This window comes from Acipenser ruthenus, chromosome 4, assembly GCF_902713425.1.
Source record: "Acipenser ruthenus chromosome 4, fAciRut3.2 maternal haplotype, whole genome shotgun sequence".
NCBI lineage: Eukaryota > Metazoa > Chordata > Actinopteri > Acipenseriformes > Acipenseridae > Acipenser > Acipenser ruthenus.
Genome location: NC_081192.1, coordinates 80810733 through 80837502, shown reverse-complemented (window position 1 = coordinate 80837502; position 26770 = coordinate 80810733). Strand labels below are relative to the sequence as shown.

The 26770-nt window shown below is 40.0% G+C and overlaps 1 protein-coding gene across 2 annotated transcripts in view; it reads left to right on the top strand.

Annotated features, from left to right (window-relative positions):
• LOC117399268 (retinoic acid receptor beta) overlaps window positions 1–26770 on the top strand; it is a 223352-nt gene that overhangs the window by 148090 nt on the left and 48492 nt on the right. For both annotated transcript variants that reach the window (XM_059022925.1, XM_033998357.3), the window contains one exon: window positions 12321–12469. In XM_059022925.1, coding sequence (XP_058878908.1) covers window positions 12321–12469 — 149 coding nt within the window. The remainder of the gene's footprint in view (window positions 1–12320; window positions 12470–26770) is intronic.

Sequence of the window (26770 nt, the reverse complement as noted above, 5' to 3'; positions counted from 1 at the left end):
AATGCCCTGGCCCAGGACAAAATTCCCTTTTTTGTCTGTTGACTAGGAATTTTTCATGTGATTTTTTTCAAAATTCCCAGTGAGGCACTACACCTTTTAAGATTATTTTAAATACTAGTCTCCTAGGATAGAAGTGGTAGCCTAACTCATTTGGAAAAAGCTTCTTAATGTGCTGCCATGGGCTGGAAACGGCATAGTATTTGACCTCAATGTAGCTATGTAAACAGATTTTAGTAAATAAAGCCCCAGGAAGCTATCATCAAGATTAGAATTCGATATTTGTACACTAAATCCCATAATACGTTTTTGATCTTGGCTAATTACTGGTTTTTTTTTGGTTTGGCTTAAGTTCTTATGAAAGTGCCACAAAAAGTAATTAACATTACTTGCTTGCCAAGCTAATATAAGTGTGAGAGGCAGATGAGAGGAGAAATGTTGTACTGTGTGTCTTAATGAAAGTGACTACCAGAAGATGTACAGTACAGTACTTAATCTAGTTGATTACAAGTATCAAGGCTTCTGCACTGACCCAGAAGGTTCAATGAAAGGTTCTGATATCCACATAAAGGATAGGATACTGGGAAACTGTAATCCTAAATGATCCTAATGCAGATTCTAATCTTTAGTTTAAGGCCTGATGTTGGATACTCTGTTTTTACTAGATTGTTGTATTAATCTAGTAAATATTCCCTTGGAATATGTACTGCTATTTTCACTTATCACACATATATCTCACAAAATAGTTGCTGTAAATCTTACATAATATGTACTGGGATCGTTTCATGTGTCTCACATTTCCTTTATAAAAGATGAACACATTCTGGTATATTTGAATTTTGAATATTGTTTTTTTTCATTGCAAAAGCAGCGATTGGCTACTAAGAATTAGAGCCAAAGCATGAGGCTTTGGGAGAATGCGTTTCCCTTTATGGGTAGATAAAGTAGAACAAAAGATTGTTTTGCTACAATTAATCTGCATGAAAAGTTACAATATGTTATATTTTAATTTAATTGTTTTTAAAACTGAAATAGGTGTTTACAAAAACAAAGAAAGGGTATGCAATAGGTTGCATTTGTAATTTGTAGCATTGATATAAAGTTCCAGTATGTAAATTATATTGCTTAGCTCATTGTCCCTCTGTGTCGTTTGCACCTGTTGTATACAGTTTGTAATGCAGTACCATCAGCAAATCCAATACACTCAACAGCCAGGCTCCATTGTGACCTGGTTAGACCACTCTCCGAGGTCATGGCTGGGTTAGTAATACAAGTCTGGCTTTCCTTTTTGAAAAATATATAAATATAAAAGACTCCTAATGCATTGCATTTTGACCATGGGTTATTATTTTCATTAGGCTTTTTAAATGCTTTTTGTATTAAAGTGTTTTTTTTTTTTTTTTCAAATCAAATAACTTAGTACAGACAAGAGAGAAACTCAACCGTATACCTTTCAAACCAGAAACTGATAAAAAACAGACAGCTTTTTTTTTCAGACTAGACATAACAATTAAATGGCTTATGTTCTGTTTTCTTCCAACGTTTAGAGGCTTATAAATTATTTCTACCATGAAATGTACACAGAGAGCTGTGGTAAATCTGGTTCTAATTACTTGTACTTTAGTTGAACTTTGGCGTTTCCTTTGACTTTCTGCCTTGTGTATGTGAGCTATGTGCCATGCACTCCAGCAGTGAATTCATGAAAAAAAAAGTCCTGACTATATTAGCTGCCAATAAAAATGAGGGCTAGCAGAATTTTTTTAACCTAGCGCAACACTTTGCTGTGTACCCCTAATCAGTTGAAATTGGTCCTTCTTGCTAGTGACCCAGAGTTCAGTACTCCTAATTCCCCCGGGGGTAGTCCAGGAAATGCCATTCACTTTACAACTTATTTTCTTTCCCCTTAAGATTAGTACTTTTTTAATTTTTGGTTTTCCAATGAAGGGCTTCGTCATAATTCAGAGGTACAGTCTGGACTTTGTAGTACTGTACACACTATCTGCTTCTCTATAATCAACTGCATTAAAGACAATCAGTCAACCTAGGTAGCCAGAACAGGGACTTTCCATCCAGCTGTCACTCTCTACGTTTCTAAGATTTTTTCTTTTATCTAGTGTTTTTCATAAAAAATTCCAAACATGTTGAGAATTATGAGACAATCTCTTGTTGATACCCTGTGCATCCAGAGTGCCCAGGCATGCTGGGTGGAGCACTGCAACACTCATCGTTGGGCTTTTGTCTGGTTCCTGTACTGTCAAAAAAAATGCACACTGGAAGAAACACTTCTAAAGGAAGTTTGTTTTGGTTTATTTGTACAGCCAGTCTCCGTGCACTAAATGCCAGGATTATTTTGAAAAGCCTGAGCAGGAACCACTCCTTTCCTTATTATAACCCAATGTAACACCTTTTGTGTAGTGTTAGCAAAACACAGCTCCAGTGCTTTATAGTCAATGAATCAAGTGAGATGTTTGGATTTTTTTTTTTTTTCATTTAGATAATAGTTGCTAATGGGTGTGTTTTCCTGTTTGACCCCAGTTCTTGGTTCAACCTGAGGCTAAAAGTTCAAGGGAATAGGGATAAGTCATTTTTCTTTTTTTCCATAACATGCTTTGCATTTTGTGATCTGTCAGCCCCCTGTATTCATGTAAAGACATTCCTGTTTGTGCTCATCAGCAGAGTAGACAATTTGTAGCAGTTGCCCCAGCAGATGCTTAATAATACAAAGAAATGTTAAGGGATTTAAGGCATTATTATTATTATTATTATTATTATTATTATTATTATTATTATTATATTTGTGCTATTGCTGTCCAGAAAATGTTTGATTGGTGTTTCCAAAATGATTTATTTTATTTGTATTTATTTATTTTTATTTCTTTGGCACAGATTGGTAAAAACATCCATTCTGACCATTATTAACATCGATTTTGTGCCTTTTTGTGGTCAACGGAAGAAGGACCAGAGAGTGCGGTAACAACTGTAATAAAAGTCAATTTGATGACTGATCAGCGATTTAAAACCCAGGAGAAACTGTTCAGTAGTTTAATTTCACATCTTTACATGTTTTGCAGTTATGTCCAAATTGTTGTTTCTGTGTGGCCCGCAGTAATATCCTGCTATTCTTGTTAAAGCCAGTTCTGGTGTAACTGCCCTCTGCAGGACTCAGAGGGTAGCAGTGTACAAATTACTCTTGGACTCTTGGGGTGGTCTGCAATTATATATATATATATATATATATATATATATATATATATATATATACAGTACTGTGCAAAAGTTTTAGGCAGGTGTGAAAAAATGCTGTAAAGTAAGAATGCTTTCAAAAATAGACATGTTAATAGATTATATTTATCAATTAACTAAATGCAAAGTGAGTGAACAGAAGAAAAATCTAAATCAAATCCATATTTGGTGTGACCACCCTTTGCCTTCAAAACAGCATCAATTCTTCTAGGTACACTTGCACAAAGCCAGGGATTTTGTAGGCATATAGTCAGGTGTATGATTAAACAAATATATCAAACAGGTGCTAATGATCATCAATTCAATATGTAGGTTGAAACACAATCATTAACTGAAACAGAAACAGCTGTGTAGGAGGAATAAAACTGGGTGAGGAACAGCCAAACTCAGCTAACAAGGTGAGGTTGCTGAAGACAGTTTACTGTCAAAAGTCATACACCATGGCAAGACTGAGCACAGCAACAAGACACAAGGTAGTTATACTGCATTCAGCAAGGTCTCTCCCAGGCAGAAATTTCAAGGCAGACAGGGGTTTCCAGATGTGCTGTCCAAGCTCTTTTGAAGAAGCACAAAGAAACGGGCAACGTTGAGGAACGTAGACACAGTGGTCGGCCAAGGAAACTTACTGCAGCAGATGAAAGACACATCATGCTTACTTCCCTTTGCAATCGGAAGATGTCCAGCAGTGCCATCAGCTCAGAACTGGCAGAAAACAGTGGGACCCTGGTACACCCATCTACTGTCCGGAGAAGTCTGGTCAGAAGTGGGATTAATGGAAGACTTGCGGCCAAAAAGCCATACCTCCGACGTGGAAACAAGGCCAAGCGACTCAACTATGCACGAAAACACAAGAACTGGGGTGCAGAAAAATGGCAGCAGGTGCTCTGGACTGATGAGTCAAAATTTGAAATATTTGGCTGTAGTAGAAGGCAGTTTGTTCGCCGAAGGGCTGGAGAGCGTACACGAATGAGTGTCTGCAGGCAACAGTGAAGCATGGTGGAGGTTCCTTGCAAGGTTGGGGCTGCATTTCTGCAAATGGAGTTGGGGATTTGGTCAGAATCAATGGTCTCCTCAATGCTGAGAAGTACAGGCAGATACTTATCCATCATGCAATACCATCAGGGAGGCATCTGGTTGGCACCAAATTTATTCTGCAGCATGACAACGACCCCAAACATACAGCGAAAGTCATTAAGAACTATCTTCAGTGTAAAGAAGAACAAGGAGTCCTGGAAGTGATGGTATGGCCCCAACAGAGCCCTGATCTCAACATCATCGAGTCTGTCTGGGATTACATGAAGAGAGAGAAGCAACTGAGGCTGCCTAAATCCACAGAAGAACTGTGGTTAGTTCTCCAAGATGTTTGGGCCAACCTACCTGCCGAGTTCCTTCAAAAACCGTGTGCAAGTGTACCTAGAAGAATTGATGCTTGATGCTGTTTTGAAGGCAAAGGGTGGTCACACCAAATATGGATTTGATTTAGATTATTCTTCTGTTCACTCACTTTGCATTTAGTTAATTGATAAATATAATCTATTAACATGTCTATTTTTGAAAGCATTCTTACTTTACAGCATTTTTTCAAACCTGCCTAAAACTTTTGCACAGTACTGTGTGTATATATATATATATATATATATATATATATATATATATATATATTTATATATATATATATAATATTGTGAGAGTAAGCACACACAAACACATAGATTATTATTATTATTATAGCTCTACACATAGCGTTTGCTTACCTTTACAAAAACACATATGCCACTTCAGAGCAAAAACAAATAAATAAAATAAATTGATTACCTTAAAATAAAATTGACCACAGAGGCCGAATGTCGGTCTTCTGTGGCTGCTGTCCTGGTTTCCATGAAGTTGATGGACGATGACACCTGCCTTCAGCCGGGATCACACAAAAGTCATCAGATCAAATCTTTCCAGTGGGGGTCCATTAACATCTACAAAGAGCAGCGAAGCCAGGTTTTTTGCTCAAAGTCGGTTGCGTGACTTTCTATCAGTGTCATTCGGGGCTGAAAAGCCGCGTTCACATTCAGCAGAAGTAGCAAGATACGTTTTGCTGGCAACTGTAAATTTACAGAGTTTTTCCGCTGTCTTGACCCTGCAGCTTCCAGGCACGAAATTCCTCAACAGCATCACCGAGTCGGAGTAGGCTCTCCGAGTAGCTTTGACAAACTATGTATTTCATTTTTGCCATATAATAGGGTGACCATACATCCCCGTTTTCCGGGGACAGTTCCTGGGTGACGTACTGTGTCCCCGGGCAAATAATGTCCCCGGAACGGTCCCCGGTTCACGAAGCTCGTCCCCGAACAAACTTACTATTATTTTCTCGCATTGGTCTAATGTAATGTAAATGCGTTAGAGAGAAATGTCAATGTTTCTATCATAAATTACACCCAACCGCTTTCTTGATGCATCACTGACATTCGTAGTAACCAATCAGGTTTTGAGTTTAGTTGACAATACAACCTCCGTTAAAAAAAATTTAAAAAAAGTTACCGTAGGTTGATTGACAGAAATTCCTACCTCTTAGTTTCTTTGTATAATCACCGACATTCTACTATCTGTAGCCTATCGGTCTAGTTTGTTGAGCTGACCCGCTCTTGTTTCAACTGCCGGTAAATCCAGCTTCAGTACACACTGGAGCGAGTGTGAAGTACTAAACTTAAGAGGACATTATTTAGATTACTTTGTTTTTTAAATAAATGCATTACCGTATTTATGTATTTTTGTCTGAAAAAAAAAACCAAACACTTGCGTTTAAAAAAAACGTGCTCGGTTTAGATAGGCTAACTAACTAACTGCATCGCATGAAAAGAAAAAACAGCTGCGTGAGGATTATACGAGAATGGCGAGGGAGTAAGTAAGACCTTTATTATAATATATAGTACAGTATTTAAGTTTAATATCCTGTTTTTGGCTCGTTGTCCTGTTTTTCATAAACACCAGTGTTATGGGCATTAATAAATGTTCTTGCTTGGTGCGTATGTAAATGTATTAAACAGTGTTGAAGAAAAAACCCATCAAAATACAAATATTAAAAAAATATATATATACTTGTTTTTCCTTCTCTAAATTGACATGACATGAGAACCCATAACAGCATACTGTACAGTAGGATGTCAGTAACGTTCGATTTTATATTTTCAGGAATCTCCTGGTTACCCATATCCCAAAGTTCCCAGTATGTCCATGTGTAACCCTGGCTATTTAGCTTTGGCTTGAAGGCAGCAGGAGAAGTAGGCTCTTGCATATTGCCTGTTTAGTTTGGGGAATTTTTAAAATGTCTGCTTTTTTTTTTGAAAATGTAAAGTTTTTTGCAATTATTGTGGAGTGTGTGTTTGTTTCTGTAGGTTATATGCAGATTTGTTTTCTATTTGTAATGATGTGCATCTGTTAAAATGTAAGCTGCTCGCGATACACTCTGCAACACACATTTCAGTCTTGGCTACTATGTTGTGCTCCCATAACTGAGTGTCCCCGGATTTGGTTTACAAAATATGGTCACCCTACCTTATAAAATAAGACGATCCCGATCTTTTGGCCAGAAATGTGTATCCAGAGGATTCAGTAGGTTGACCGATTCTGAGTCAGAGAGGCGTTTGGCTAGATTATCAATTACTGCCTGGTAGAATTGCAGTCGATTGATTTTTCCACAGTGTCAAGCAATTCCCTTGAACACTGGTTGAATAGCACTTTTCAGCTTTTTTGTGGATTTTCCACCCGCAGTCTTCATTGCCTTCAGCACTTCCGTGAATCTGTTAAGGAAGTGCTCATTTTCTGAAGTTTGAGGGAAAGGCTTTGGAGTTCGCGAAGAACGTCTTTCATCGTGGCCAAGATGACGACAACAAAGCCTCTGGTTGCCAGCCTTTTGTACAGTCCACCTTCGTTCGTTCACAGTCAGAACGTGAAGTATTCTCCCTTGCCGCTTTCAGTTGCTGCGCCAATACTGGATAATCTATCCACACCGCTTTCACTGTGTTAAAGCTGCTGAAACCCAGCGAACTGTAAAAGCGATTTTTAACTCTTATAGGGGGGCTCTCATCTCTTATAGGGGAGCTGTCTCCTCCGCCCTACAAATATCACACAGTACACTAATGTCCTAATGTTCTAGTGTTTCATGCATAGCTGCATTTTTTACATTTCTAATTCCATTACTGGAGTTGTACATTAAAAATGAAACCAGTCACTGCTTAATTATTTTAATATCAGGACATGTTAATGCTACATATTTCTATATCAGTTTGTATTTTTTATTGTGACTTTACATCTGCCCTCCACTCCAATGTCTATCCCACCAAGCCCCCGCAGAGCACGCACATCCCAGGTGGACAGGATACGTTCTGTAGTGGTGGTCAGTGGAGGCCACTTAGGTACCTTGCATCGTTTTCTGGTGGTGGACCCTTGTGCTTTATTTTGTGTGTAATTTGGTCCCACACTATTTCTAAAAGAAAAATTTGCTGGCCAAATAACCCACAAAAGAAAAAAGAAGTTCTAGGCTTTTTGTACTGGGGTTGTGGTGGGCTATATATATATATATATAAACAGATAGATAGCTAGATAGATAGATAGATATGTGTTTCAGACGGCCATTCAGTAAATGCAAGTTCTTTTTATTTATTTATCTTTCTCTGAATAGATCCAGGGGCGGCACGGTGGCATAGTGGTTAGCGCTACTGCCTCACAGCGCCAGGGTCCTGGGTTTGAATCCAGCCTAGGGTACTGTCTGTGTGGAGTTTGCATGTTCTCCCCGTGTTCGCGTGGGTTTTTCTCCGGGGACTCCGGTTTCCTCCCACAGTCCAAAGACATGCTGTCTAGGTTGATTGGTCACTCTAAATTACCCTCTATGTGAGTGTGTGTGTGGTGCCCTGCGATGGACTGGTGTCCCGTCCAGGATATAGCCCTCGCCTTGCGCCCTGTGTATGCTGGGTTAGGCTCTGGCTCACCGCGACCCTGTAAAGGAGTAAGCGGTTAATGGTAATGGAGGGATGGATGGATGAATAGATCCATATAACAGCTATTTACATATACAACAAAAGCAGAAACAACATCTACTGTGACTGGATACAGAAAATAAATAAAACATCTTAACAGCTGAAAACTTAAACACTTCAAAGAATAAAACCAAAATACAGCTGAACCTACAGCAGAACAGCAAATCCTTAATATTTACAATTCGGTGAACATCAGCATCATAATAAATGTAACCTTGCAACCAACTTTCGCTGTGTTGATATCTATTGCACTTGATTCATTGTGGATTCCTTGATATGTTGCATTTATTTTTTATTGTTGTTGTGTTTCCTCCGCAATTCGTGATCGACTTGGCTCCATTTTTTATTTGATTAGGCTGTCTTGTAGGCGGTCCATGGGGAGCGTCTAGTTTAATTTCTGCATGAAACAGGTGGGAAATCCGACAGAAAAGGTGTTTCGAATGTCGGTGTTTCGACAGTTTGATGAATCACTCACTATGTAAAAAAAATTCTCGGTTAATATTTGTAAAAAAATTCTCAACACCGACTCTTTGAGGAATAGAGGCCACTGACCTTTAAATGAGACAGTTTCTGCAGGTAATAGTTTAATGCTGTATGCTGTATTAAAAATAAATAGTTTGCATTTAACTGAAGATCGGACATCCTTCATCTCTTAATATAATGTACACTGTTAAACAAACACAAATGATAGTGCTACCACTATTATTTGTTTTTGTTGCGTTGTCTATATTGCAATTGAAAGTCACATATCAAAATAAATAATATTATAAAGTTAATTTATATAATATAGTTTGAAGTTTATAAAAGAATAACAAGGGGCAGTAGGATATTGCAAGCACAAAATTTGGTTTGCCATGGCTTTCCAAGACAGGTGCAGCATGTAACCTACAGTATTTCCCATACTTATGTGTCCTGGCCATAAACCAATACAGGTCAAAAATTGTGCAGAAATTCTTAAATAAAATTTTAAAAAATGCATACTAATGAACATCTGGTCTGAATTTCTGACATCCAATCTCCATATAAAGCTCCAATCTATTCTTTTTAGGCTCACTGTAGTTCAAAGTCCTGTAAAACTAATATGGTTGATGCAGTTTACCATGGTCAGCGAGAGTAACTAGCTTACTGTATATATTGTAGTTTAATTGTGATTGGCAACAAAATGGCCAGCAAATATGATCGCATGAAAGGGAAAACAGGAAACTCTGGGAGAGAAGCTTAGAGAAGTAACCGGTGTTACTATCTGCAAAATTTTAAAGTTACAACCTAAATATTTGTTTAGCCACTAACCATATTGATTTAGTATCACATTAGAAATATTCTCAAAAATAGCTCTACTAAATGCAATACAGTGAATTTATTTTAATTTAGTGTGAACCCTTTGCTGTATTTTGATAATGGTTTTGGAGGAGTCAGTGACACAGAGTTCAAGTTTCAGTGTCTCAATTTATATAATCAGAGACAACGTCCTGCAGCGGTATATAACCTATTTATTGAGTTTGTTTCGCGTTTTGAAAACGTTAAGTAAGTGAAGAACTTATTTTTTTCATACAAACTCTAGCCGTAATAATCATTTGAAACAACAATGGACGCTTATGTGTGTGAAGTCATGTGAACTGTAGACTTAAATCTAAAAACATACAGTAGGTCTTAGTGTTAACATACATTTTTTTATGGTTTTACTATATATATTTTGTGCCCCGTGCCAAAAATAAATAATTTGATGAAGATAACGAATTTGCAGGGGAAACGTAAGCGTTCAGTCTCAAATACCCAAACATTCAAACAATCTATGAAATTGGAATATGTTCAGCAGCTTGGGCACATAGACTTGTATGATTTATTTTTGTTATGCGGATTTATAAAAAGCCCTATATAGATTTCATGTTTTCAATATGGGCTTATAAAACCTTCTGAAATTTATAAAAACTATCACTTCCCTTCACTCTCGTACCAATGGATTTAAAACAATTTTGTTGGTAGTTTTGTCAATAGGAAAGTGGTTTGTGTCAGTTCAAAGGCTAAGTGGTGTAACCTACTAATTGACCTTTACACCCATGTCTGTAATCTGCATTCTTGGGCGACATGTCAGAAAAATTTTAGAGGTACTTGAGGAGGATGAACATTTTAAGTGCTTAAACTACTAGTCACAGGGTTAATGTACTGGGATACAGGCAAACCAAAATCAGTAAAAGAATAGCGGTGTTATTCTCGATACTGCCATTTTTATCTTGTATAATTGTTGATATCCTAGTACAGGGCTGGTGTTAAAAAAATGTATGCACCTTCCACAAACCTGTATTAAGATATAAATCCATCATACAGTAGGTTGCCAGGTAGGCACCGATTGTTCTGGAGAGATTTTTTACAGATTTCTGCAGATACAGAAACACCTGCTGACTGAGGGCCTCTATTAAAGTCAAAAATGGTACAACAGCAGATCCACTGATCCATATTATTTGGCCTCCTAAGACCATACCTTTGCAACAGCATAGCACAGAGACATAACCATCATTCGAGTTAAATTAGTGCGGGGCCAAGTATGGAATTTTCAGACAAGTATTAGAACAGTCTTATCATTTGAAAAACAGAATCAAAGCCATTGTATGTTATACTGTAATGAAGTATAAAAATGTATCCGAGAAGTAGGAATAGGTTGTCAAGGCCTTATATACTTATTTACTTACCCCAGTTAAATAAACAAAGGTTTATTTATTGTATTTCAGACAAAAACAGTTCATACAGTAAAGTAGACACCGTTTTTTTTTTTTTTTTATCCCTGCCATTGTTGTGTTGTAATAACAAAGTGTCCAGCTCCAAAGACACATTTTCATGAAGTAATCCTGTCCTACTGAGTTTACTTATGCCCTTTTAGCTGTTGGACCTAACTGAACAAACAAGTGAAAACTGTGAAAAATAAAATGTTGAAAAAGGGTGCGTTGTTAAAAATAAATGAACAAAAAATGACTCACTTTTCTGTTTCTAGGATTACAACATTTAAAATAAATGTTCAGTTACAGATTTTTTCGTTATCAATTTTGTAATTTCTGGTGGACAAGGACATGTTTTTTTACCTTTGAATACATGTCTAGCAACTCTCGTCTCCATATTCAGATATTTTGTCCTAGCACAGTTAAACAGACACATGTTTAAAATTATTATTATTATAATTTATTTCTTAGCAGACGCCCTTATCCAGGGCGACTTACAATCGTAAGCAAAAATAGTTGTTCCTCAAACAAAGTGTTTGATTTTCTGTGAACTATGCAACTTTAATGTAGCTTATATGGAAATGTATGCATTTTGGTATTTTCGGAAGGAAATGGGTGGCAAGGTGAGACCCGCTGTGAGACCTATTCAAGGGGTTTGCTTTGCAGATGTTGCCAACTAGCCAAGGGCCCAATTTGGCAGGTGTTTCCTGGGTATCCTCTATTGGTTGTTTCCAAGAGACTTACTGTACTTCACAGGTGTTACCGAGGGGCTACTGTCTGCAGTGTCGCCACATTGCAGGTTTTGCCAAAGGCCCTGCTCTTCAGATTTTGGCTAAAATCTACACTATACTTTTGTTTCCAAGGACACTCAATGTGTTGTTTCCAAGGGCTCTACAGAATGCTTTCCGCAGCACAGAGCTTACAATTAAATATTAATGTTTAATGCAGCTGTCGTTCCAGCTCAGTGTTTTTAATAATGCCGGTCACTACAGTTTGGTGAATATGTCTTTTATAGTTGAAAAGGACAGTTAAAAAAAAGGACTCTGAGGTTTAGAATATGTTACTGTATTATGTACAGTACAGCTGATCCTGTTTTAGCATTAGTGGTTAAAAAAGACACATTAGTGCCAGTCCGCTCTGTATACCGACCCATAATATGATAGGGAATATGTTCTCTCAAGTACATTTTTATATATCATCTGCATGTTGCAGTCATAGAATTATGGTCAACTTTTTTTTTTTGTGGATGATAAAAAAAGACCAGAATTTTCACCAATCAAGCTTTATATGTAAAATAGATTTTAATCCAACAGAAGTAATAATATCTTGTCATTATGTTTTGCAGCTATTGAAACACAGAGCACCAGTTCTGAAGAACTGGTGCCAAGCCCCCCTTCCCCACTGCCTCCACCCAGAGTTTACAAGCCTTGTTTCGTCTGTCAAGACAAGTCGTCTGGCTACCACTATGGAGTCAGCGCATGCGAGGGGTGTAAGGTAAGACTTCAAGCAGATGTTAACATTGAATCTTCCAGGATTGTCAACCCTATTATTCTTTCCTAAATTATGATTTTTTTTTTTGCTTTCAATCCCAGTTCTCGAATTTCCTTGCAGTAAGGTGACACTATTAAGGATTTTGGTATTTAAGATTTCCTTGCAGTAAGGTGACACTATTAAGGAATTTGGTATTTAAGACCATGAACTACAGCAATTAGCTGACAAAACCCAGCAGCATTTTTCCTTTATGTTTTTGCCATACAGAATATAAATCAAAATATAAAATAACTTAGTAGTGTTATAAGGCTGTGGCTAAGATGGCAAAGAGCTATTGATAATGTTTAAGCTCAATTAACTGTGAAAGAAAAAAAAAAAACCCTTAATGTTTCAAAACTAGAAATAAACTCATGACATGTTGCAAATGACATTTTAGAGTATGTGATTTCCCCTCCTGTACATTATTTAAATCTTCTTGCAAAAGCAAAAATCTCTATATACTGTACGGTATGTCCTAATATAATACTGTAAGCATCAGTTTCACTTGTGAGAAAGCAACTATTCAAATTTGCTTTTAAATAGTGCTATTTCTTACATTGAATGGGCACAAACATGTACGTTATCCCAAATTTACAATGGGATCTACTGTAGTAAGGACGCTACAGTAAGGGAATGATACATTGTGAGTAAATGTGGAAACATGACATGATGAGAGTTATCATACAGATGTATACAGAAAGGTCCCGTGGTGCAGAGGAGTATATTGGAAAGCACTTGGCACATTTACCAAAAAGACTACAAATTAAGATTATTTCAGCAACAAGGCAAAGAGTAATTAATGAATTTCGAGTTAAGCATGATATAGATCAGTGGTTCCCAACCTTTTTGGGTGTGCAGAACCATTCTGAACCTCCAAAAATTCTATTAATTTTACTTTCCACTGACAACAATGCAATACGGGAAATTGATTAACTTACCTAATGAGATGGCTGGTGCTGTTTCAGCGATGTCACAGCCTGAATGTCCGGTTGGAGTTTTAGCCTTAAATCTGGTTCCACATCCAGCCTACTCCGGAACTTTGAATTCAACCCAACAAGCGCAGAAAATCCACTTTCACAAGATGTGGTGTATGTGGTAGCAAACGGCATCAGGTACTTTACTGCCTTGTGGGACAGTTCCGGGTACTCAGATTGAACGTGTAACCAGAAGTCAGTCAGATTTAGTTGTGTGAAGACTAACTTTAGAGAGTAGTCGCATAGTTCTGTTAGGCTGTCTTCCTCCTTTGATGTCAAGTTTGTGTGCATTTCACGGTCAACGTTCATGAATGGGTTTCTAATCCACTAGTTTTTGGAGTCAGGGTCACTGTGTTTTGTTTCTAAGTGGTGCCGAAGATTAGCTGGCTTCAAACTTTTGTTCGACAGCACCCCGTAACATACAACACACAGCGGTCATGGTTCCTCTTCGCTACCCGTCCGAATTTCACTTGATACCACTAGTGGCGGCTCATGACTTTTTTTTTTTGACAGGCAAGGCACAACTCAAAATAGGTATTACCACCCCTCACCCAATAGCTAACGTACTAAAAGTACATTTACTTTGTTCAGTTGATTTCACATAGTGCCTCTGCTGAAAGCATTTTAATGCATTAAAATAACAGACTGCAGTTGCTATGTAAACTATACCTCCATCAATTAAAAAACAACATTAGCAATATAAACAACACACAACTTACAGAATTGCAGATGCAAGTTTTTATAATCAATTGGCAAATCAGAACCTTAACACCATGTATTATTTAGTTCTACAAGTGCTTACGTGACACCAGCGTGGAACATTCGCTATAAAGACACCAATACAATATCACAAAATCATTAATTAAAAATGAACAAGGCAGCTTGTCATGTGGTGGAAAGACAGTCACAGTTGTACATCCATTAAGAGATGTAGCCTTGCCTTATTTAGTTGAAAGAAGGAAACAAGGCCAACTGTAGTTTGTTCATGGCGTTGCCTGCAATTGTATGAACTCTTTGCCGCGTTCGTTTACCGTCTTACTTCAGAATCTCCAGTGCTGGTGTTATTCTGCCGTCCTTAACAACTGAACGTCTCTCTTCTTGAGATCTTACTGTAAAACATATTTTCCTCAGGTCACATAATATCAGATGATTCAACTAAAGCCATTATTGAAAAAAATTTAATCGCACAAATTCTAACTTCTCCAAATCCAGTAGGAGCCTCACCAAGCTAAGCTTAAATGTGTTTATTTTTCTATTAAATAAAAATAATATGCAAACTGTTTTTTTTAGCCTTTGAGAATTCTTGGTGAGGCAATGCCTCACTTGCCTCGGCTGACGAGTCACCTCTGTACGCTGCCACTTTCTTCATTTTCACTCGTTTAACACTTCAAATACCCTGTTTATCCAACGATCCATTTCTGATACTTCCCACTAGTGGGGCGAACCACGTGGGGTTGCTTTTAACGTGGGGCAAGTTGAAGCGTATGAATTTATTTAGTCACCAGGTTAAACACGTCACGCTGCAACTCGCCGCACATTTAGCCACACTTATACAATGTGTGTGAAGTGTAATACAGTGGCAGGCACTACGTTCTGCCGAAGATGATTTGCGTTGTGAAATTGGGAACTTGCCGGTGCGAACAGGGTGAGTCATACAGCGCAGGTTCACGTCCTGGCTGTGCAAAGTAGGCCGGTCTTTGCTGGGGAGCGTCACATTGGTTCAGGCGCTCCCGTGAGTTAGGGAGGTAAAACCGTCAGGGACTGGTTCTCATCTTCGCTCTACAGCGAACCCTGCTGGCGAGGCGCCCAGTGAGCTCAGAGCGGACACCTGCAGGGCTGGCCTTTGTCCTCCAGAGGTCGGTAGCTCAAAGGAAGCTGGCTTGGTCGTGGGATCGGAGGACGGCCACTGAATCTTCGGATCTCCTGAGCCATGTGGGGAATTGCTGTGGTGAGGAGAAAAGCAATTGGGCATTCCAAATTGGGAGAAAATTGGGGGCGGGGGGGATTATAATTGGACACACTAAATAAAATAAATAATAAACAGGAGTATAAAGCACCAACATTTTTCATCCACTGGAACTGAGGTGTATTAGTTTATGTGAACCATCTCACACCATAAATGTTTTTGTCTGTCTATTAGAGTAAAACATCATTATTTTGTTAAAACTACCTGTAAAATAAAGTTCTGATAAAGATAAATATTCATGATCAAATCACTTTTTTCTGCATGAGCTCATTCCTTTATTATGATAATTCAGTTGCAAAAAAAAAAAAAAAAAATGGAAAGCTGTCAAGTTTTCTGTCATGTGGCAAAGCTGATTGAGCCATTTTTGAAATGGTTGGAAACTAACCAATTTAGAAGTTTGTCAAGAGACTCAAGAGTTCTGTCACTTCCATCATTCCCATGGCTCTACGAGAGAGGTACTCATCTTAAACCTCTGTCACAGCTCTTCAGTTTGAATTAGTTTCTTTAGGGATTTAAAATACATCCACCTCAGCAGGCACTAGGCCACACAGTATTCAACGACGATGAACAGTTCTTCTGAAAGGCATATCTACAGAAGTGGCAGGAGCCTTTGCAGATGTAAGAATGCCTTTTGAGTCTGTGAGAGACAGATTGGCTCAGATGAGCTCCCCATCTTCTCGGTTACAGTTCTCAAGCACACACACTTGTATTCCATCAGGAAACACAGCTGCTGGCATCAGTTCCTTGACTTGCAATGCAAACAAAGAAAAACTGTAGTACCTTCCTTTAAATTGAGTTGCAGTGTAGATGCAGCCATGTTGATGTGCACATTGTCAGTTTGTTCTGAGCTAAATGCGCCAAGAACATCCATGTGGATGTTCCTGAAGCATTAAGTACCATTAAGTACTGGATGGATCAACAGCCTGCTGTTGATGCACCAGTCATAAGGTTTACAATAAGTCTACATACTGGAAAATGTAACTATAATAAAAATACCTGCAAAAATAAAACATTTTTCAGATATATTTCTGAATATTAAAATAAAATATTGAATGCTGGAAAGAAGAATCTGTGGTTAAAAGGATTAGTAGAAAAGAGAGAGAGAGAGAGAGAGAGAGAGAGAGAGAGAGAGAGAGAGAAAAATGATAAACATAAAAAGCTTGTAAAGCGAGCAACTGCCCAAGAGCTTTCAGAGGGTTTTCTACAAACAGCACAAAGTAGTGACTTTCATATTCTTTGAACAAGGGCTGAAAAGCAGTCAGTGGTGTGGGCTGCGCCTTGAACAATGGAAGTATTGTGTGGTGTGCAGAGAAACTGGTGCATTTGCAGATTGTGATGTCTGTTAAGGCCTTGTTCCTTGTACTCAACACTGAAAAGGCGACATTCCTTTACTGGCTGTAAGCTGCAGGGCTTTCTGGCACAAGCTCCAAAGGGCAGAAGATCTGCCCAGGGCTATTTTATATGAGAACAGAGCTCATTGCAGAATGCAGACAAAAAAGGGAGCTGCAGAGTTTTATCAGGGGCTCAAGACCAACTGAGTTTATATGTACAGTCGCAACAGCAAAGTCTGCCAGCCTCCCTGTTTGCTTTTAAGGATACGTAATAGAAAATCTGAACAGCAACACTGATGTACTGTAATGTTTTCCAGACTTTCAGTCCCTTTGTGGTCTTTTTTTTTTTAAACTTCACAGAATGCAAATCATTTTTTAAATAAAATGCCAATAGGCAAGCTCAAACTGATTTATTTTTTTGATTGTAAAACAGAAGCCATAATCTGTTGAGCATCAGACTACATAATCAGCTGATGACAACTTTAGGGTGTGTTATTTCATGGTCTGCAAATTATATTAAAAAAAAGATATTTCAGTGTTCCCTTACCATTGTGTAAATGTATAATCTTCATTCTGAATCAGTCACGAGTCATAAATAACATGATACTCAATAGAAATCACCCCCCGCAATTAATACATGTCCGAACTCCGCACAGCAGCCACACCATGGAGCCCCTTCAGTTATCCACTGCTACTGCTCCGCCTGCCAATCCTTGGGTGGCCCTGTTCTGGGGTCTCGGCTCCACCATCTCTTCCTTTCCATTTTATTTTTCCCCAAAAAAAGAAAAACAAAACAATCAAAATAAAATAAATAATAAATGTAACCGCAGTACCTGCTGAGTCTTGGAGGCGTTTTTATCCCACGCAGCACACCACATGTGACAGGATAGCAGTGAGACAGAGACTCATAAGCCAGGAAGCTGCAGTTTGAGCGCCAAAGCACACATTTAATAAACAAAATAACACCAAACACAAACAAAAATGGCACAAGGGCCAAAATAAAGGTTTAAACAAAACACAAAAAAAACATAGTCTGGGCATTTGTCTTCACTACTTTACAAAAACTAAAATGTGCAGAAACGCAGAAACACAGGCACCATGCACCATGCACCATGCACCATGCACCATGCACCATGCACCATGCACCATGCACCATGCACCATGCACCATGCACCATGCACCATGCACCATGCACCATGCACCATGCACCATGCACCATGCACCATGCACACTCAACAAACTCCTCCTTCCAAATAGAGCCCTGGGCTCTCTTTTTATGTGATGTGGCTGCTCCCAATTAGCACTTAATCATTCAATTAAGGAGCAGCCACATTCTCACATGTTTTTGGCAGGGACAGGAATTAACCCCATCCCTGCCAACCACCACCAAAACACCATAAAACACTACGCTATTTAGAAGCAGAGGTCTTGCTCTGCCACAGGACTACGAGACATTTACTGTGCTCTACAGAAAAATAAATCTCCAGTCATCTGCAATCGTTGTACCATTTGTCAGTGTGCATATTGATTACAATTGAATTGATTACAATTGAATTGAATTGAATTGAATTACATTTGTTTCACAATATGTGATGAATAATTTGTTGTTAAATGAGCAAAAAACTCACACAAACACATTACTTAATGGAGAATGTGCACAGTGCCTATGTGCCACACTGAAAAATGACTATACAGCCTAAAAAATAACATTAATTACAACAGAAGAGGTTTCAATATATTTATATATAAATCCTGAATATTAAAATAGGTCACTTATTACATCTCTTGTGTAAAAACAATATTTTATAATCAGTGCTACAGTACATAAACTGTTATGGAAACCTTTTAAGTTTTTTTTGTTTGTTTGTTTTACTTTATACAGTAGTGTCTGCAAGGATTTTAAACAGGTTGCAGCAATCATACTGCACAGTGTATTCCATAACTAATTCTACCCAAAAGCAGAAACACACATCTAAGAAGAGATTCTAATGAGAAGATGAAGGCCTACAGAAAAAAGGCGTGCTTATAAATATAGACCAAAATGGTTCCTATTTTTTTTAAATTAGTAACACGTCTAATATGAAGATAAAATGTAATATATATTTTCTATATATATCCTCCCCCCCCCCTCAAATGTGTGTATTGCCTGCTGTTTAATGAGTGAAAATGATTTAACTGAACAGTATTTGTGGTAGACTTTCAAAATGTACAAAAACCATAACCAAAAATATAATAATAATAATAAAAATAGGTAGCCAATCTGTTGTGTGTGTTCAAGTGAAGTGGGAATGTGAGTGTTAAAACGCTACAGTAGATTCTGTCATCATCTGAGTCACATTTTCAGAATGAAGTGACACCTTGGAATTTACATTTTGATTGTTTTTGTCTTATGCTGCCTAATTAGAAACATACAGCAGCCATGTTGAAAATAGCATTGACTGTGCAGAATGTTGCAGTCACAGCAGCCATTGTGTAATGTGGTACTGTCATTATACCACATACTGTACTACTAAAGCCAGTAGTCACGGCTAAAGGCTTGGTAGTGCCAGGTTTATTAGGTTGTATGGTACTTGAAAGCGCCACAATATTTACTACCTGACAGCCTCAGTGGTGGCAATAAGGGCTTGGGGTCTCCTCAAGCCCCCAGCAGCAGAAGAATTTTAGTGTTGTATTCTGACTGACAACACTTTGCATATCTTCTTAACGTTCTATCGCAATTCAAGACCGTTAAATACTAGCCAGTAGACAAAAGGGAAACAGTAGCCCATCATAGTTTATTCTAATAACTGTTACACGCTGCCAGCATATGTTTAAGAATGCACTGTATACAACATTGATATAGCATCTCGATTTCAAGACCACGTCACTAACATACTTTGCATGAAATATTTTCTAAACAAAGTTGTTAAGGTAGGAGATTTCCATTACACGAGAGTAGATGTTAAAACTTCATGCTGATTTGAACTCTCGCCAAGATAAGCACCAACTAAGACGTAGCTTTACAGTAAACTAATGTGATCCATATGTGTCTCCCTCCATTTACGTTTCCTTCCATATGATGATGTAGATATCCTTCTGTCTGGTGTTAATGGCTGAAGTGTAATGCTGGCTCCAGGGATCAGCTTATTTTGCCTCCCTGGCTCATCAGCACACACAACGGCTGCGATGCTGGCTCCGGGGATCAACCAAAGTGCTAAACTAATAAATAAACAATTACCATAACAAACATTATCTCAATATGTTGCCGAAAACATAATGACACAATATTTTCATAATAAATTTGAGTTCTTACTAATAAACAGGAATGCGTTTAAACTCTTGGAACTCAATATCTGTAGTTTGGTGTTGTTTACATTTACACTGAGGTTTGAGGTTCAAGCTACATTTGCATCTTTTGTAAAATTAGTATTATAATAGGCCTAATCTGCAACAGCACGTGATGCAAATCTATGCTAGTACTGCACATACAAAAAAAGAAGGGCTTTTCTTTTTTACCCTGTTTCAGTTTACTATATTTTATATTACCCAGTGCATTTATTTATATATTTGAAGCAAAAGAAAGGATTGCAGCACGCTGTAAATCAATGAACCTGAAGAGGCTTTTGCCCGCTCTCGTCTTAGTCTACCAATAAACTTTTGTCGTTGAATTTTCTCAGTTTATTTAATAATTCAAAAATAAATAAAACAACGTTAGAAAGCTCTGATTGGACTCTGACCCTGCTCTGAAGCAAGATCGGAACATGACCAGATCTTGACCCGAAATTGAGCTCTGGATCAATCCCCAGGTAGCTCCTATGTCCGTATTATCCTTCATAACACAATTTAAATTTGATATCAAGAAAAAAAAAAAAAACAAGTGTATAACCTACAGCCTGCTAAGGTCTGTAAAATTGTAAGATATTTGAATTACTATTTGATAATTATTTTCGCTTTAAATGATTCTCTAGTTATTTACTGTTACCACCATCATGTAACACATCTTTTAAGCCAATGCAATTTAAGGTGGCCTGGTTTGGAAAGGGTATTATTTTATTAAGTTGACATCTTTCCCAGACAAATACAAATTTCAACAATATAACAATAATCATTACCACAGCATACCATGTAAACCAGAATTTTAAACAGTCAACCGAGAATTTAGAATTTAATAGCCTATAGTAATGTTAAACCACTACTGTAGTACAGTATCTTGGATAACAACAAAATAAAGACATTCTAAATATAGTTTATATATTATGTTGCTTTTAAAGTTTCGGATCTCAACCTTGATTCCATCAATTCTCAGATTCTCGAGTCGAATTTCTGGAATCGCCCATCCCTACATTCAACCCCCCCCTCGTCACTCTCGTCAGCATTAGTATCCGAGGTCATCAATGTGGGAGGGCACATGTCTGGTGAATGTATAAAACAGACAAAAGAAGCCATGAATGGAACAGTATGATTGGCTAATAGATGTACTAATCAGTACCTCTGGGCTTGGCGGGGCACAGCCCCAGCACCTCTTACGTTATGAAAGTAAAAAATCTCATTATTTTTTGCTCTCAAACGCATGCTGTCTGAGAATTTTGCATTTGGCATGCTCTTGCGTGCGCTAAAGATAGACAGTCCGCCGCCAAGGACATTCATGTTCGTTTTTTGTACTAGGCAGCTGAGTGACGTGGGAGCGGACTCTTGAGTGTTGCTCTGCTGCTGTTCGTGAGGCGGGCTGTAATAACAAGAGGAGATTGCAAACAATTTCATGACAGTGGAGGTAGCACTGTTAAAGGAGAAACAAACTTTTCAAGTTAACCAAAGCCTTTTGTGTAGAAAATATATCTCTGCATACCCTTGATGATGCAAAACCTAAAGGCAGGGCGTTTTACAGTTTTGAAGAAGCATGAAACCACGATTTGCAGCTCTTGCAGTAGCTGCCCTGCTGTGCTCAACAGTACCTGACAACAGTGTAGCTGCTGAACGATCCTTCAAATCTTTGAACATTGTGCTCAGGGATGACAGACGTTGCATCAAAGTGAACATTTAATGTACATCTTGTAATAACAAAACCACAGCTGTGTTTAAATAGACATTAACAAAAAGGGTAGTGTTGTAAAATTCTCAATTTATAACCAGAACATTTATTTTAGAAATGTAATTTCAGTATTCAGATAATTTTTTTTTACATCGGACAAGGAATACATATTAAAATGAAAAAGCTCTATTCCTGTTATGGTTGTTTGAAAAAGTACTGTCATTTAAAAAAAATACATTAAATGTTTATTTAGCACAAATATTAATTATTTAGCACAAATATTAAAATATTACAATATACTTAGGGCTTCTGTTTTTCGTTTTTTGTTAATTTCATTTTTTCAGTGCTTATTTTGAGCTATTTTCGAGTTATATGTATAGTAACTTGACAGTACTTTAACACTTCAATTGTACCTTATTTCCTTTGCTGTCTTCCACAACAAAATCCTTATGATCACGGGCATATTCTTGTGGAATTGTAGTGTGTTTATGCATTTTTAAACATTTCGCCACATTTTGCAATTCTGTTTTAAATTCCATGAGTGTGTAAATACTACCTATAGTACTGTAATATAGCTTTAAATCTCTCAAGCTAGAACTTGTTTTAAATCTCGCAAGTGTGTTACAATCCTCCAATAGAATTGTAGGAATTTGCTGCCACTCAGTAGTTGGGGTGGGTTTAAAGTATTCAGAACTAATCAATATGAGATACAAGTCAGGAAGGAGGGACATTGCCCAGCTGCATTGGGAATTTATAATTTAATTTTTGTAGGTATTTTTTTCTTATGGGGAAAGGCATCAAAAACCATTTCCAGTGTTTTTCTGGTGTTTATTGGATATACAGTACACCAATTTCATTTATCAGTTAAAACTGAAAATCAGGAGCTCAAAATATATTATATTAACAAATATCTTCTTTTTTTAAGTTCAAATCTTAGCTGTGACCATTCAGTGAAACCGTCTATTTTTAACCGTGACTGTGCCGTGATTTTTTACATATTTTTACCGTGAAAAAATAATATCCTTAATTAGAAATGTATTTGTTTACGACTGTAAGTCGCCCTGGATAAGGGCATCTGCTAAGAAATAAATAATAATAATAATATAATTGTCATTGCTTGCACCCTCGGCACCTCTGTACAAATTAAGCACTGGTGTTAATCAAAACTACGCAGGAGACAAGAACAGCCTCCTCCGAACGCACAGCGGTTGAGTCGAGAATTTGGATCGGATGGCTGCCTTCGCGTAAAACTATATATTTATTGCTGCATATTACATAGAAATAATTAAATAAATAAAAAAGCATGCAGTATTCTCAGTAGGCAGTGCCTTCTCCTCTTCCTCTGATAAGCTGCCACTGGACAGTTTGAAACAAATTATTAGTAGTACTTTGCACCGCCCAATTTGGTCACTTCTGTACTTCTAAGAGGCAGTGGTAATACAACATAACAACATTTTGTTAGTTTATGATCAGCAGGAATTTCTTTCTTTGTGGACGCCTGTGGCAAAGTGCCCCGCCCCTGTGTGCATTTGTGTGTTCTGTGTTGTATGTTGCGTGCGTGTGTAAATGTTGGTGTATAGATTGGTACACGGGATATAAACGGGTCTGTGTTTCACGTGTATTTAAAAAGTGTAGATTTGTATTTAGGCACGAGGAGAGCACAAATCACTTCACGTGCTGGTTAAATGTAATATGTGAGCACGGGGTTGCACAGAATTAATTCACGTGCTGGGATTCAAGTGAATAATTAATTAGTAATTGAATCCCAGCACAATAGTATATATAGACGCACATTTCTTGCACTCAGGGTTAGGTGTTCGGGAGTGGAGAACGGGTGAGAGAGAGAGGAGTAATTGAAAGTAAGATCGTAAATATAATAGTTGTTTGTACTCACCGTGTTTGTTTGTCTCCGTGCACCGTTTGTTAAGTGTTTAGTCCGTTTTGTTTATATGTTTCTTTTGGCTACCAGTGCCGTGTCCTGTTTCGTGCTGTTTACAACCCTTTTATTTGTTAAATAAACGCTGAGTGCAGCCATTGCACTCAGCTCATCATCACCACCGTCTCTGTCTGTGTATTCCTTGTCTGGTCTGACGCCACCCACTCTGGCCGTCTTTGTGACACGTGGTGTCATCGTGGGATAGCCGCGCCTCCAAGCGTCAGACCAGGAGGGGTTTTGTTTAAAAAAAAAAATATATATATATATATATATATATATAATGGCAGAAGACGCCACAAAATGGCGGGACTGGTTCCTGGAGAATGCTGGGCTGGAGGCCCAGGCTCTGCCCATAGTCGTTCGGGCCCTGTGGATGATGGACAGTGAGAGATGGGAGGCCTATCAGCAGGAACACACCCCAAACACCTTGGAGGAAGGTGTGGAGTTTCTCTTCAGCTACCTGGAGGCAACGATAAACGGAACAGCAGCCCAGGTAGCAGGACCACCAGCACAGGAGTACCTGCTGTCCCCATCTCCACCAGCAGAGGGTGAATGCCTGCTGGTTTTGCCTCCACAGCCCAAGCGGGAGACGGATAAAGAGGTGAAGGACAGGGAGGAGGAGTGCCGCCTAAGGGCCAGGCATCCACGGCGATGTAACAAGCCATCGTCGGGGTGCCTCCTCTGCGACCAGGATCACCTGTTCGCCCACTGTCCCTTCCGCAGTTATGGGGAGGAGCCTGAGCGTCCACAGCCCAAGCGGGAGGAGCCTGAGCGTCCACAGCCCAAGCGGGAGGAGCCTGAGCGTCCACAGCCCAAGCGGGAGGAGCCTGAGCGTCCACAGCCCAAATGGGAGGAGCCTGAGCGTCCACAGCCCAAATGGGAGGAGCCTGAGCGTCCACAGCCCAAATGGGAGGAGCCTGAGCGTCCACAGCCCGAGCGGGAGGAGCCTGAGCGTCCACAGCCCAAATGGGAGGAGCCTGAGCGTCCACAGCCCAAGCGGGAGGAGCCCGAACGTCCTACGCCTGAGTGGGAGGAGCCCGAACGTCCTACGCCTGAGTGGGAGGAGCCCGAACGTCCTACGCCTGAGTGGGGGGAGCCCGAACGTCCACAGCCCAAAAGGGAGGAGTCGGTGCGTCCACAGCCCAAAAGGGAGGAGTCGGTGCGTCCACAGCCCAAAAGGGAGGAGTCGGTGCGTCCACAGCCCAAAAGGGAGGAGTCGGTGCGTCCACAGCCCAAAAGGGAGGAGTCGGTGCATCCACAGCCCAAAAAGAGGGAAGTCGGGGCTTCCACAGCCGTAGGACCCAAGCTGCCAGCAGAGGGAGAATGCCTGCTGGTCCCACCTCCACCAGCAGAGGGTGAATACCTGCTGGTGCCGTCCCAAGAGCCAGAAGGGGAGGAGTTACAGGCTCAACCCCCTGAAAATTTTTGGGGGGGAGAAGGGCAGGATGCTGGTGTCCCCCAGCAGCCTCGAGCTATGCTGCTGAAGGCAGCACGGCGCGCACATGCCCAGCCGCCACAGCAGAGGGAGCCAGCACCGCCACAGCCTCCCTCTGAGTGGCCAGCATCAGCCCCATCGCCTCTACCTCCGCCACCTCCACCGCAGTGGGAGGACTGCTTGCCCCTCCCACCTCCACCAGCAGAGGGTGAATACCTGCTGGTTCCACCTCCACCGCAGTGGGAGGACTGCTTGCCCCTCCCACCTCCACCAGCAGAGGGTGAATACCTGCTGGTCCCACCTCCACCAGCAGAGGGTGAATGCCTGCTGGTTCCACCACCGCCAGGAGCAGAGGAGCTGGAGCTGCCTCTGCCTCCACCACCGCCAGGAGCAGAGGAGCTGGAGCTGCCTCTGCCTCCGCCACCGCCCGGAGCAGAGGAGCAGGAGCTGCCTCTGCTGCCCGTACCTCCGCAGGGAGTACGGTGGCCGGAGCCCCAGAAAGGGGAGCTGCCGGCCACGAAGAAGGGGGAGGAGGTCTGGAGACCACTTTCCCCAGCAGCAGTTTCGCTGCAGGAGTTCTTGTGGCCGGAGCCCCACAGGAGGGAGCTGCCGGCTACGAAGAAGGGGGAGGTCGGGGGACCACCTGCCCCCGCAGCTTTTTCGCTGCAGGACGGGACCAACAGGCTGTCAGCCGTGCCACTACCGGCAGGGGTGCTGACAGCATGGCCAGCCATGGGCCCACTGAAGCCTCCCTTCCCAGCCCGAGACTTTGTCCTGGACTGCTGGGTTTTTAAGGGGGGAGGTGGCCGTTGAGGCCATGTGTGCTGCGCACAAGGGGGGGTATATGTGGCAAAGTGCCCCGCCCCTGTGTGCATTTGTGTGTTCTGTGTTGTATGTTGCGTGCGTGCGTGTGTAAATGTTGGTGTATAGATTGGTACACGGGATATAAACGGGTCTGTGTTTCACGTGTATTTAAAAAGTGTAGATTTGTATTTAGGCACGAGGAGAGCACAAATCACTTCACGTGCTGGTTAAATGTAATATGTGAGCACGGGGTTGCACAGAATTAATTCACGTGCTGGGATTCAAGTGAATAATTAATTAGTAATTGAATCCCAGCACAATAGTATATATAGACGCACATTTCTTGCACTCAGGGTTAGGTGTTCGGGAGTGGAGAACGGGTGAGAGAGAGAGGAGTAATTGAAAGTAAGATCGTAAATATAATAGTTGTTTGTACTCACCGTGTTTGTTTGTCTCCGTGCACCGTTTGTTAAGTGTTTAGTCCGTTTTGTTTATATGTTTCTTTTGGCTACCAGTGCCGTGTCCTGTTTCGTGCTGTTTACAACCCTTTTATTTGTTAAATAAACGCTGAGTGCAGCCATTGCACTCAGCTCATCATCACCACCGTCTCTGTCTGTGTATTCCTTTTCTGGTCTGACGCCACCCACTCTGGCCGTCTTTGTGACAACGCCTTTGATAGAATTTCCTTTTTTGCACTGAACAGCTGGCCAACATGATGTAGAGAAGCAAGGTAAGTCAGTCCAGTCACAAAGGCTTGCTCTAAAACGGTGCCGGCCCAAGTTCAAGCTGGATGCACTGTACACATGTACAA